Source organism: Geotrypetes seraphini, chromosome 6 (assembly GCF_902459505.1).
Source record: "Geotrypetes seraphini chromosome 6, aGeoSer1.1, whole genome shotgun sequence".
NCBI classification, from domain to species: domain Eukaryota; kingdom Metazoa; phylum Chordata; class Amphibia; order Gymnophiona; family Dermophiidae; genus Geotrypetes; species Geotrypetes seraphini.
The window spans coordinates 67,029,678-67,043,962 of NC_047089.1; the positions used below are offsets into that span (position 1 = coordinate 67,029,678).

Genomic DNA, 14,285 nt, shown 5'->3' on the forward strand with positions numbered 1-14,285 from the left:
TCTATGGATTCCCCCTTATCTATCTGGTTGTTTATTCCCTCGAAGAAGTAAAGCAAGTTTGTGAGGCATGACCTTCCCTTGCAGAAGCCATGCTGGCTCGCCTTCAGTTGTCCATTTTTTTCTATGTGTTCGCAGATTGTGTCCTTTATCATTGCTTCCATCATCTTTCCCGGAACCGAGGTCAAGCTCACAGGCCTGTAGTTTCCCGGGTCACCCCTTGATCCCTTCTTAAAGATGGGCGTGACATTTGCTATTTTCCAGTCTTCTGGGATCTCTCCAGTTTATAGGGAGAGGTTACATATTTGGCGGAGTGTCTCTGCTATTTCGTTTTTCAGTTCTTTTAGTACCCTTGGGTGGATGCCGTCCGGGCCTGGTGATTTGTCGCTCTTCAGTCTATCTATCTGTCTGAGGACCTCCTCTTTGCTTACCTCTAGTTGTACCAGTTTTTCGTCGTGTTCCCCGTTTATAATCACCTCGGGTTCTGGGATATTGGATGTGTCCTCTCTGGTGAAGACTGACGAGAAGAATTTGTTTAACCTGTCAGCTATCTCTTTTTCCTCCTTTATCGCTCCTTTCCTGTCTCCGTCGTCCAGTGGTCCCACTTCCTCTCTGGCTGGTTGTTTCCCTTTGACATACTTGAAGAAGGGTTTGAAGTTTCTTGCTTCTCCTGCCAGTCTTTCCTCATATTCTCTCTTTGCTTTCCTGACCTCTCGATGACATTCTTTCTGGTGCCTTTTGTGCTCTTCCTGGTTCTCCTTTGTTGGTTCTTTTTTCCATTTCTTGAAGGATGATTTCTTGTTGCTTATCGCCTTATTAACTGCAGTTGTTATCCATGCTGGGTTTCTAGTTCGATTTTTTTTGCACCCTTTCCTGAACCTTGGGACGCACAGGTCCTGCGCCTCGAGCACTGTGCCTTTAAGCAGTGTCCAGGTTTCCTTTACGGTTTTCATCTTCCCTGAGCTGTAGCTGAGCTTTTTTCCTACCATTTTCCTCATGTCATTGTAGTTTCCTTTTCTAAAGTTGAGTGCTGTCGTTGTGGTTCTTTTCACCTTTGATGTGTAAGTTCCGTCTGACAACCTGTCAAACTTTTTTCATTATGGCTGCCAGACGACTAAGTCTAGGTCGGCTAACCTCCCGCACTATCCACTCTTCCAAAAAACACCCCTTTTCGCTCTGGGCGTACAGAGGCAGTGAAATGGCCTAAGCTGGTTTTAGATATAAACCAGTTTTGATTATCGGTACTTGGACGACCTGTCATTTTGATCATCCAAGTACTGACTTAGGCCGGTTTTTGGACCTTTTTTTAATTATGAGCCCCATAGTTATGTAAACTGCTTTGGTTGTACCATAGAAAGATAATACATCAAATAAATACCTCTTGCTCTAATGGCAAAAAGTCAGTATAGCACAAGTCTTCCAGTGTATGGCCATAAAACAACTGCTATACTTGTACTGTTCAACTTATGCCAAATTGATTTTTGCCATAAGATCTCCATTGACCCTGATGCAGCCTAAATGTAAGAAAAGTGGCCACATTGGGTTCTGAGTTCCCAGTCAAGGGCATTTAGTGGTTGAATAAAGATATTCTGTGAACAAATTCTTTTCCGGGTTTTTTTTTGTGTTTTGGTGTTATTTTCTTGTGATTCAGGGAATAACTATAGGACTTCTATTCTCTCTCTTTCCTGTCTTTTTAAATAAGGAATCAAAACTGTGGCTTTTTCTCTTCTTGTGTTTCTATTAGTCTCTTCAAGAGGGCACAGTGTGCAATATTTACAAGCATTGTGTCATAGCATTGCCTGGTGTTGCCAGGTCATGTCCTATAGCGTGTGAACAAAATAAAAGATATGTGTCCCCTTCCTGTCTGTGGTGATCTCGGTATGAACAAGTACATCATGTGTCTCTTCTGTAATCAGTTTGCAATTCAGGTCACTTGTTTCACTTCTGCAATATTTAAGGTAGCCAGAGCTAGATGTTTTTTAAAACAAATATCCAGAAGTGACGTTTCAACATTAATTTGCCTAAAAGGGAGCCAAACAAATGTTTATGCAGACAGAGCGGTTTATTTTTTCACTCAGAGAATAGTTAAGCTCTGGAACACATTGCCAGAGGTTGTGGTATGAGCAGATAGTGTAGCTGGTTTTAAAAAAGGTTTGGACAAATTCCTGGAGGAAAAGTCCATAGTCTGTTATTGAGAAACCCATGGGGGAAGCCACTACTTGCCCTGGATCGGTAGCATGGAATGTTGCTACATTTTGGGTTTTGGCCAAGTACCAGTGACCTGGATTGGCCACCATGAGAACAGGATACTGGGCTTGAAGGACCATTGGCCTGACCCGGTAAGGCTATTCTTATGTTCTTATTTTCAAAGCAATTAGACACATAAAGTATCACAGAAACCTACGGTAGTTTGTGTGTCCAACTGCTTTGAAAAACTGAAAATAAGCCAATTATCATCCATCCAGATTCAAAATGAATGCTAGGAAGTTCTTCGTTACCCAACGTGTGGTGGACACCTGGAATGCGCTTCCAGAGGGCGTAATAGGGCAGAGTACGTTACTGGGGTTCAAGAAAGATTTGGACAATTTCCTGCTAGAAAAGGGGATAGAAGGGTATAAATAGAGGATTACTGCACAGGTCCTGGACCTGTTGGGCCGCCGCGTGAGCGGACTACTGGGCATGATGGACCTCGGGTCTGACCCAGCGGAGGCATTGCTTATGTTCACCCCTTTTACAAAGTTGTGCGAGCGGCTACCATTGTAGTAATTGCCCCAAAGCCCATAGAGATTTAAAGGCTTTGGGGCTTTTGTCATGCGGCTTTGCAAAAAGAGAGAGGGGGGGGGGGGTTATATTAGTACAGTTAGTGAATGCTTCCAGAACTACTGAGGCCCAGATTCACAAACAAGTTGCCTTACGTTAGGCGCTGGTGGTAGGCACCTTAATCACGCCTACAGGCGCCTAATGTAAGTGGTTTAATTGGGTTTAAGTGGCACAATAACTGGAACCACCCTACTTTGAAGCTCTAGAGCTGTGTCTCTCAAACATTTTCAGCCCTGGCACACTAAACAGAATGATACTTGTCTGGGCGGTTGTATTCTTATGCACACAGACACTCATAACATTGACAGACTCTTGTGTACTCGATGTACATTGTAACCAGACAGACATCGTGCCTGGCCTGGTTCCAGCTAAAGTTCCCACTAAGACACAGAGTAAAACCTGGAAGGGAATGGACAAGGATTGTGCTAGGGGTGATTTTCAGGTTAACCACCAGGGGGAGCCTGAAATCTCCCAGGATCTCCTGGAAGAGCCATATCTAGGTCACCACAGGAGGAGCCCATGAGCCACAGGCAGGTCTGCTGACTCAGGTAGAGTAGGGCGTGTCCCTGCAGTACAAAAACCAGCAGCTGAGTACAAGCAGAGAGGCAGGCTAAGGAGAAGGTTGAGACCTTTCCTCCCTGAGAGTCTCCTCGGGCCAATCAGGGACGATACAGCCTCACCCATGGAGGTACAGGAGGCTGGTGAATTGCTGGAGGAAGTTCTTTCTGACACTGAACTTCCAATGGAACTTGACAACCTGCCTGAAGAAGTGAGTCCTACTGAGGAAGCCATGGAGGTTGGTCTTTCCATCAGCTGCAAGTCCTAATTGGCAAGAACTGTGAGTGTTTTTCAACTGTTTGCTGGAGTTGAATCTTGTTTTTTTGGATGGTTTTCATTTGCTTTTATGAAGCTGATAGTGTCTAGTTTGGGAGAGGTTTGCTGTTACCTGGGAGGGCATTTTGTAGGCTACAAGATAGCTAATTGAAAGCAAACCTGTCACACTCTCCTTTGCCTGGCAGTTTAGTGTAGGGCTGCCAGAGGCTTCACTATAGGAGCACTGTGGATAGTGAATCCAGTGCCTTGAACTTTATTTGGACTACACTGTATAACCTGTTTGGGAGCAGGTTGCCTTGGGCTCTGAGATGAGATCAAACCTCAGAGGGGTGAAATAAGGAAAGCAGCTGAACTGTTTTGTTGCCCTTTCTTTTGATTTTGGACTGCTGGAAGATTTATGGTTTACTTACCTGTTTGTTTGGATTCCTGATTTTCCTGATTTTTATGTCTGAAAGGAATAAAACTGGAGCATTCTGATTTAGAACCTTTTTGAGAAGATTGTGGTTTTTGATTTCCTATTGGTGTCAGTCCAAGCCTGCAGGGTGACTCCAGTCCGGGTCACACGCTAGTGCTATTCTTTGATGTAACCACTGAGGGGTGCTGTTGAGTCCCTATCAGACCACAGTACGGGTTACAACATGCAGGGCAGGATTAACCAATAGGCCAATTAGGCAAGTGCCTAGGGCCCAAAATGGTCAGGGGGGCCCGATGAAGGAGGGCATCAACATTGTTTTTTCCAAACGGCGATGGTCCCCTCCCCCATCGATCGGCAATGCAACCCCCTCCCGATTGGCACGATTGGCAACGCGCCCTCCCCCCCATCGACGGAAAATAAGACAAGCAACGTGGGTAAGAAAGGCAACGGGAACTGTAATTGTGCAAGCGGTGCTGCTTGCCTAAAGCTTCCCTCTGACGCAGCTTCCTGTTTCCGCCTGGGCGCATGGTGGGATGGGGCGGGGCAGGGGGGTCCAGTGTACTTGGGTGCCTAGGGGTCCTCGACGAATTAATCCTGCCCTGTGTACATGTCATCTACTCCAGTGTGTACTTATGAAGGGCATTCCGCGGCCCATTCCTCAAGCGTGTTTATGTCTCATTGCAGGTCTTCGCAATCCTTCGGCACCTATTTTTTTAGGCACCGGCAGATTTAGGCGACGTTTATAGAATCAGCCCCTTATTGCCTGCAAAAATAGGCGGCTCATACACAAATAGGAAAATTAGCATGTGGCCATTAAGTCAAAAATTTTAACAACTCAGCCATTTTACCCATACCATAAAAACAGCCTTGGCACGTAGGAATGACCTGTGCACGCAGGCACTAAGGCCACGTTTTACTGCACTTTGGTAAAGGGGCCCATTAGTATTTTAAGAATTTGATATTACGTTGCAGGAGTGTTTGGGAGATGGGGGGGGGGAGGAGAGAAAATATTTATATTCTTAGTTGAGCACTAAAAATTTAGGATCTCTTGTTTACGATTCACATTGTATTCACATGCATTACTCACACATAAAATATTAGTAAAGAAAGCTCCTGCATTCTTAAGATAGATTTCTAATACCATATATTCCCACAAAATCCTTAAGATCTGAAGAAAAATCTTTGCTAGTAGTCCCCTCATTAAAATTCATTTATTCAAGGAGGGATGTGATTTTCTCTTACAGCCCCTCAAATTTAGAATTCGCTCCCGATCAACATAAGAGAAGAAAAATTACTCAGCAAGTTTAAAAGTCTCCTAAAAAGTTGGCTTTTAACAGATTCATTTAAATTTTATTATTTTATATTGGTCTAGGAACACTGCCAAGTAAAAATTAAGTGGGTAACGTTCCCCAACCTCTTGTTTCATTACCTATTCCTTTTTATTTGTTTTTGAATTGTATTTAAGCCTTTTTTGTCTCCCTTTCTCAAATGCATTATCTTATTATAATTAGTACTAATTGTCCTGTCTTTTTTTATTTTATTATTTTAACCTAATTTTTAACTAGGGGTCCTTTTATCAAGCTGCGGTAGGAGTTTAACGCACGAAATACCGCGTGTTAAACCGCCTGCCGCGCTAGCCGCTAATGCCTGCATTGAGCAGGCTTTAGTTTTATAGCTGGCCGCGGGGGTTAGCGCGTGATGAAATGGCCGACGCGCTTGATAAAAGGACCCCCAAATGTAAATCACATTGGATTTGGATTTTGCGATTAAATCAAATATTTTAAATACACTTGAAACTTAAACTTGCAATCGACATTTCCTAAAAAAATCAATAAAAATGATTTATTTATAAATTTGAATACGCATTAAGAAAAACTATTTGTTTAACCTTCACAGGGTGGAATGCCTCAGGGTTGAAGCCTGCAGCCTCTCCCAGTCTCCGCAAGTTCTCTTTCACCACAACCTTTGGATCTCTCCGCCTGGAGCTGCTGAAAAGATTCATGGAGCTGAGAGTGGGAACGTACGATATTCCTCCCGACCTTGTAGTGAACCCATGCAAGAACAGCTCTTCTATTCAAAAAGAACACAGAATTCAAGTTTTAAAATCATGATTTAGCAAAAAAGAACCAAAGGGATTGATATACAGAGAAACGGAATTGGACAGAAGAGGCTCCTACCCTGTTAAACTGGACTGGCCAGCATTTAATTGGACTCACTGGGGATATGATAGAGATCTACAAAATCCTGAGTCGTATAAATCAGGTAAAAGTGAATTGAGAGACCAGGGAACACTCACTACAATTATAAGGAAATACAGTGGAACCTCGGTTTGCGAGTGTTTTGCAAGACGAGCAAAACACTCAGCAAACTTTTGCCTCGCAAACCGAGCATATTCCGATATGCGAGCACCTCCCCCCTGCTCTAACCAGCATCGTAACCCCCCCACAAACGCCCCCCCCCCGTGAGAACCGCAAAGCACCCCCGTGCTGAAAGCGGCATCCGCCCGCCCTTCCTCCCAAGCACGGTCCTTATTCCTTCTGCTCGTTGTAAGGGTGAATGCGAGCTCCCGCCTCTTGCCTGGGCTGGGCCTTGAGCATCTGCGCATGCTCAAGGCCTTCTGGCTCTCGTTCTCTTACAACGAGCAGAAGGGGTAAGAACTGTGCTTAGGAGGAAGGGCGGGCGGATGCCGCTTTCAGCACGGGGGTGCTTTGCGGTTCTCGCTGGGGGGGGGAGGGTTGCGATGCCGGTTCGGGGGGGGGGGGTGCGATGCCGGTTAGAGCGGGGGAGGGGGTGATGGAGCAGCGCGGGTAGCTTCGGAGGGGGGGGGATGTTGGTGGAACGTGGAACGAATTGTTCAAGTTTCCATTATCTTCTATGAGGAAAGTTGCTTTGATATATGAGTGTTTTGGTTTAAGAGCATGCTTCTGGAACGAATTATGCTCTTAAACCAAGGTACCACTGTACTTTTAAAATGAACAGGAGCATTTTTTTTTTTTACTCAAGGAATAGTTAAGCTCTGCAACTCATAGCCAGAGGATGTGATTATAGTGGTTAAGAAAGGTCTGGACAAGTTCTTGGAGGAAAGGTCCATTGCCTGCTATAGAGAGAGACAGACATGGGGGAAGCTACTGCTTGCCCTGGGATCGGTAGCATGGAATCTTGCTACTACTTGGGTTTTTGACAGGTATTTGTGGCCTGGATTGGCCACTGCTGGAAACAGGATACTGGAAACTTAGGGTTAGTGCCAGGGTGGAGTCAGAATATTGTGGGCTTATATTCAGAATTGATGCTCCCCTAGTTAACCAAGTAATGTGTACAGCAGTCCTTTTGTACTGTTATACTATCACTCGTGTTCTCCACAAACAGTACTTCATATCATATTCATTTATAATTTTTACTTATTCATTGGTCTTCAGAAGTGCCAGTATTAGTCAATTGGTTTGAGTGGCCAAATACTATGTGGCACTACCCTCCTCATCTTTCAACTTATCTTTTTTTCTGCATTTTCTGAGTTTTACCTTTGTCAGTAGCTATCGGGAAGGGACCTGTCATTCCAACATGTTTCGCCCGAAGGCTGTATCAAGAAATAATGATCGGGATGGTGTGGAGCTAAAGCAGAAGGGGGGACTTTTTCTTGATACAGCCTTCGGGCTAAACATGTCGGAATGATAGGTCCCTTCCCGATAGCTACTGACAAAGGGAAAACTCAGAAAATGCAGAAAAAAAGATAAGTTGAAAGATTAAGTATTTATTTATTTATTCAAGCACTGAAGTATAGAAGCACTAATGCACTAAAGCACTTTATATAAAACATAACGGTCTGATGAGGAGGCTAGTGCCGCATAGTATTTGGCCACTCAAACCAATTGACTAATACTGGCACTTCTGAAGACCAATGAATAAATAAAAATTATAAATGACCCTTAGCTAACCAGGCATGTTAACACAGCATTTTAACAGTCCTATGTTTGAATACTTATGCGAGTACAGCGTTGAACATCAGCCGTACCCAGGTAGCTTCTGGTCACTGCCAGAGACTCAAACAATGGCACTGAATATTTGTGTCCAAATAAGGCCCAGCACTGAATATTCAAGTCTAATTCAGCTGGTAGCAATCGGTGTAATATACATTCAGAACTTTGGAATACAGCACTTTACAGGTATATAGCTCAATTTTACAACAGGACACTGATCTGAAAGTCCAAAAGGCACCTATTTTATGAAGGTGGTAGAGATGTCGATATGCCTTTCTAAAACAGACCTCCAGATCCAGCCTCAATAGTTTACAAATGCCAAGTTACAACTGGTCCAAAAATTGGGGTAAAGGTGTGATTGTACACCAAGGGAGTAAGGGGCACCTGGTATGAACCCATTTTCAGACTGCTATGAAGGATCTTCAAAGTTTCTGCACTTTTATTTTTTTAAACACTATTTATTAAAAATACAGGCAGTCCCCAGGTTAAGAACGGTTTTTTGACTGGGTTACTAGACAACTGGACGCCGGAGAGTCACTGGACGTGGTATATTTGGACTTCAGTAAAGCATTTGATAGTGTCCCTCATCGAAGATTACTGAACAAGCTGAAATCGATAGGATTAGGAAACACTCTAACTACATGGATTGGGGATTGGCTGAGCGGTAGACTTCAGAAGGTGGTGGTGAACGGTACCCCATCCGAAGCATCGGACGTGATCAGTGGAGTGCCGCAGGGATCGGTCCTGGGCCTGATTCTATTCAACTTATTCATAAGAGATATGACGCAAGGACTTAGAGGAAGGGTATCACTGTTCGCCGACGACGCCAAACTTTGCAACATAGTAGGCAGATGCTTATTACCTGATAATGACACATGACCTACTGCTATTGGAACAATGGTGAAATACTTGGCAGCTAGGCTTCAATGCTAAAAAATGCAAGGTAATGCACCTGGGCAAAAGAAACCCGCGTAGAACTTATGTACTAAATGGTGAGACCTTGATCAGGACCACGGCGGAACGCGATCTAGGGGTGATCATTAGCGAGGACATGAAGGTTGCCAATCAAGTGGAGAAGGCTTCCTCCAGGGCAAGACAAATGATGGGGTGTATCCGCAGAAGTTTCGTCAGCAGGACACCTGAAGTTATGATGCCGTTGTACAGAGCCATGGTGAGGCCCCACTTGGAGTACTGTGTTCAGTTTTGGAGACCACACTACCGAAAGGACGTACTGAGGATTGAGTCGGTTCAGCGAACGGCCACCAGGATGGTCATAGGGCTCAAGGATCTCGCGTATGAAGAAAGACTAAAGAAATTGCGGCTGTACTCACTTGAGGAAAGAAGAGAACGGGGAGATATGAGTGAAACGTATAAGTACATCACGGGACGCATTGAGTCAGAAGATGATATCTTCTGAGTCAGAAGATGATATCTTCTGGCTCATAGGACCCTCAACCACCAGAGGGCACCTGCTGAAAATCAGGGGAGGGAAGTTTCATGGCGACTCCAGGAAGTACTTCTTCACCGAAAGAGTGGTGGATCATTGGAACAGACTCCCACTCCAGGTGATAACGGCCAGCAGCGTGACGGATTTTAAGAAAAAATGGGATACTCATGTGGGATCTTTAAAGGAGTAAATTCAGGGGGGGGATACTTGGAATGGGCAGACTTGGTGGGCTATAGCCCTTTTCTGCCGCTTTTTTCTATGTTTCTGTTTCTATGTTTCTTACGTTGAATTTGTGTGCAATTTGGATCCTAGTATTCCCACCTCCTCCACCTCCTTGAGGTCCCTTTCCATCCATCCTACTGTTCCCTCTCCCACCACCAAATCCAACATTGCTCCCTCTTATCTCTCTCTTCTCTATGCATCTCTCCCTCACTCTTCTCCCAACAAGTCCATTAATTATCTCTTCCTCCCTATGCCCAACAATTCTCCTCTTTCTTCATCTCCCCATGTGCACCATCTCTTCTCTTTCACTCTCACTCAGACACCCAATTCTCCCTTTCTATTCCCTCCCCTACCTCAGCATCTCTTTTCCTCACTCACTCCATTCTTCCATCATCCCTCAATTCTGTGTCCCAAGTTCATGCCCCCTCCCTCCTTCCTTCTGTCCTTTGTTTGAAGTTTGTGCTCCCTCCCTCCAGAGACCCAACGCACCTCTCTCCCTCCCTCCATTCTGTGCCCCAAGTACGTGCCTCCCTTCAGCGGGTGTTTACCTTCTTCTGGCAGCTCCCTCCTCCTTCCAGCTGCAGTCGTTTCTCTGCACAAAGCCACGGGCAGCTCTTATGTGTGTATGTGCACACACAACAGCTGCGCCCATTAAAAAACAAGCAGCCCCTGTTTTCCCTGCTTGCTGGTTCAGGCAGGGAGAGCAGAGGCTGCTTTTTTTTCCCCGACAAGACAGGCAGGAGGAGGAGCTGTGCTAGCAATTTTTCTTCTGAGCACAGCTCTTCCTCCTTTACTGGCAATTTTCCGCACACATAGTATGCATATAATTTGCATGCTATTGTGCCGAGAATCACCCGTAAAATAAAAATCGTTCCCACCAAGGTACTTTTTTACCGTGGTGTCGGAGCTTAGAGAATCTGGCCCCCAGTCCTCAGGGTGCATCTAGCCCCATTAGGTTTTCAAGATAGCCACAATGAATATGCAATTGTATGCAAATATAATTCATGAATATTTATTGTGGATATTCTGAAAACACATCGGGACTATGTATACACTGAGGACTGGATTGAGAATGGCTGTCTAACTGAGGGGAAGGGATAGTAGATGGTATAGATAGATAGACTGAATAGCCATATACAGTAGGTCTTTACCTTCATTTTTCTCTGTTTTCTTTGGAACTACAGTATGTCTCAGGAATGTCTACATGCAAATCACTTACACGTAGACACACACTTTTCATTTACCTGATTTTCACACATTTTTCAATAGTATTATTTTATAAAAACCTTCCCTGCATGTATAACAGGCTTTATACTCACCTTCATAAAGAATAACATCAAAAGTACTATAATTTGCAACTGTAAAAACATGAGTCACAAGGAGTCAGCAAGCGTGGAATCAGACTTACTATCATAGTAGAGGTTACAGTGCAAAGCTTTGCTTCAAAAATGTTGCAGTGAGGGTAATAATTTTGAGGTCTTTCTACAGAAAAAGATGTTTTTAAAAAACTGCATAGCAGCATACACACATAAAAAAGCAGGCAAAGGGAAGTAGAAACATGATGCAGATAAAGGCCAAATGGCCCATCTAGTCTGCCCATCCGCAGTGACCATTATCTCTTTCTCTCTCTAAGAGATCCCACTTGCCTATCCCACACCTTCTTGAATTCAGGCACAGTCTCTGTCTGCACCACTTCTTCCGGGTGACTGTTCCTTGCATCTTTCACGCTTTCTGTAAAAAAGTATTTCCTTAAATTACTCCTGAGCCTATCACCTCTTAACTTCATCCTATGCCCTCTCATTCCAGAGCTTCCTTTCAAATGAGGCTTGACTCATGTGTTTATGCCATGTAGATATTTAAACGTCTCTATCATATCTCCCCTCTCTTGCCTTTCCTCTAAAGTATACATATTGAGATCTTTAAGTCTGTCCCCATACGCCTATGTTGAAGACAACGCACCATTTTAGTAGCCTTCCACTGGACCAACTCCATCCTTTTTATATCTTTTTGAAGGTGTGGTCTCCAGAATTGTACACAATATTCTAAATGAGGTCTCACCAGAGTCTTATCCAGGGGCATCAATACCTCCTTTTTCTTATAGGGGTGAGAGAGGGGACTTGCCGCTAAACTTCATCGTGGCAGGGAGATCCCTTGCGTGATAAGCTCAGCGGCAACCCGATTCGCTAACCGGCACCTGTGAAATGGACGCCAGTTAGAGAATCGGGTTATTAAGCAGGCTGAGGCATCTATCCGTGAGGACAGACGTGATTCTCTATAAGACGCCCGTGTGCGATTCTCAAAAGCCGTTTAAGCGGCTTCCGAGACCGGGTGTCCTATACAGAATCCAGCCCTGTGTGTCCAAGTGCTTTGAAAATGAGCCCCTTAACATTCTCTCCAATAAACTCTCAGCATCGCTCAGTAGGTGGCAGAGACCATCTCTCTTAGCTTCTTCTCCAGAAATGATCACATTGCCTGCAACATACATCCATATTCAGACACAGCTTTTGAGGGACAGAGGTACAACTAGTTCATAGACAAAACCGCCGAAGACAAAGGCGCGTGCCGACAACTGAGCGCAAGAAGGAAGCGTGCGCCGAAGAAAAAGAGTGTTTTTAGGGGCTCCGATGGGGGGGGGGTTTGTTGGGGAACCCCCCCACGTTACTTAATACAGATCGCGGTGGCATTGTGGGGGGTTGTAACCACCCTCATTATACTGGAAACTTAACTGTTTCCCTGTTTTTTAGGGGAAAAGTGAATTTTTCAGTAAAATGTGGGGGGTTACAACCCCCCAAACCCCCCACAATGCCCCTACAACATGGCGCGATCTGTATAAAGTAAAGTGGGGGGGTTCCCCCCCACACCCCCCGTTGGAGCCCACTGCGCGTGCCTTTGTCCCGGCACACTTTTGACCTGACACCGGTACAACCTGATATTAATAGTTTTTAGGAAGTTGAACTATTTTAAATTTTAACCTTGTTTTGTGTACACTACTTACATGCAAATGTCTATAGTAAGAGTAATGATACAGGAAACCAGATCAGTTTAGCAGGTCTTCATGGAATATACTGGAAACCACTGGCTAACTCATAACATTGGCCTGGAAAGTTATTTTACATACAGCACTCAATTCATCTTATTACTACAATAATAAACTGCAATAATATAGTTTTCATTTTACCTGGAATCAAGTATGACTTGAGTATATTTGGTGTCCCTTGTAGACTTTCAAGGCTCCCCAGGTACCTTTGAACATCTGTCTGGATGTCCACTAATTGTTCCCGACTTAGAATATCTAGGCCATGCTGATCACCAAAAGATTGCTGTAAGCTCTCCCCTTCACAATCTTCCGGAAATACTTCAAACTCAAACTTGTACACTGCAGTAAACAGGCAGTCAATATATGCCTTTATGGAGGCTTTCCTTTTCCATGGCACAATCATCTTGATTAAGCTCAAGTTCTTTTCGTCGAGTTTTTTCTTGACAGTGTAGAAGGCTGCGGCCATGCTCGAGTTACTTACAACCTCGCAGTCCTTCCACAGAACCTGCTGCATGCTGACAAAATCCTGTAATGTACCTTCCATATTGCTCCTGTCACCGAATGGAGTTTGGCAACACATTATATAAACACAAGAAGCACCATTACCGGTATTTTTTTCAACAATATCCTTTAAAAATAGGAGCGATTTTTGAATGCAGTCTTTTGAGCTTCCTGTTAGGTTGCACAGATCAATTAGCACTGCTTCTGCCATAACAAATGTTTAGAAGACTGTAGACAAGAAGAGAATACCTTATAAGAACTAAAAATGTTTGCCTTATTATAGTAAGGTTAATGGTCTTGCATTTACTCTCACTGCCTTCCACACAGAGTTCGATTTTGTGCTTTTCAAAAACATTTGCACACAATTTTGTCAGTTCCCTACATCAAAATGAGTTTTGCATATAAGGTAACTAACTGTACACAAAGCCTCAGATAGACAGTAGCACATGGCTCATTTAAATCTCCAATAAAAACCAGAGTGGGGAAGGAATCAGAATCTAGATCTAGAATCAGAAAATAATAGTAAATATTGAACTAAGGCCTGTACTGGGCACACTTGCACAGTATGTGTCTGTGTATGGCCTTTTGGTTGAGGATGGGCTGGGGAAGGCTTCAATGGCTGGGAGGGTGTAGATGGGCTGGAGTGAGCTTTGACGTAGTTGGAACCCAAGCACAGTACCGGATAGAGCTTTGGATTCTTGCCCAGAAATAGCTAAGAAAAATTTTTTTTTTAAATTAAATTGAATCAGGTTGGGCAGACTGGATGGACCATTTGGGTCTTTATCTGCTGTCATCTACTATGTTACTATGGGTAGAAATCAGTTTATTAAATATAACCATCTATATAAAATGTTTGATACAATCAATCCCTGGATTTCTTCCAAACTCAACATGGTTCGTGTTTCGGCTTTGAAATGGAAGCCTGCCTCTGGGGTGTCAGTGATGATCCAATAGATGGCACTGGAGTATAAAAACTTCCAAAGGGCTTTAAAACCCCAAACAAACGGCACTCCTATGGCACGTTTAGTATAAAAAAAA

General features: G+C 44.0%; 1 protein-coding gene across 6 annotated transcripts in view; it reads right to left on the reverse strand.

Annotated features, from left to right (window-relative positions):
- The window catches only part of LACC1 (laccase domain containing 1), a 41,148-nt gene that overhangs the window by 21,389 nt on the left and 5,474 nt on the right, over positions 1–14,285 (reverse strand). For 4 of the 6 annotated variants that reach the window (XM_033949637.1, XM_033949636.1, XM_033949635.1 and 1 more), the window contains 2 exons: positions 12,888–13,475; positions 5,955–6,136 (listed from right to left, as the gene is read on the reverse strand). In XM_033949637.1, the coding sequence (XP_033805528.1) occupies positions 5,955–6,136; positions 12,888–13,458 (753 nt within the window). In that variant the 5' untranslated portion in view covers positions 13,459–13,475. The remainder of the gene's footprint in view (positions 1–5,954; positions 6,137–12,887; positions 13,476–14,285) is intronic. The other 2 variants (XM_033949638.1, XM_033949639.1) reach the window with 1 other exon arrangement.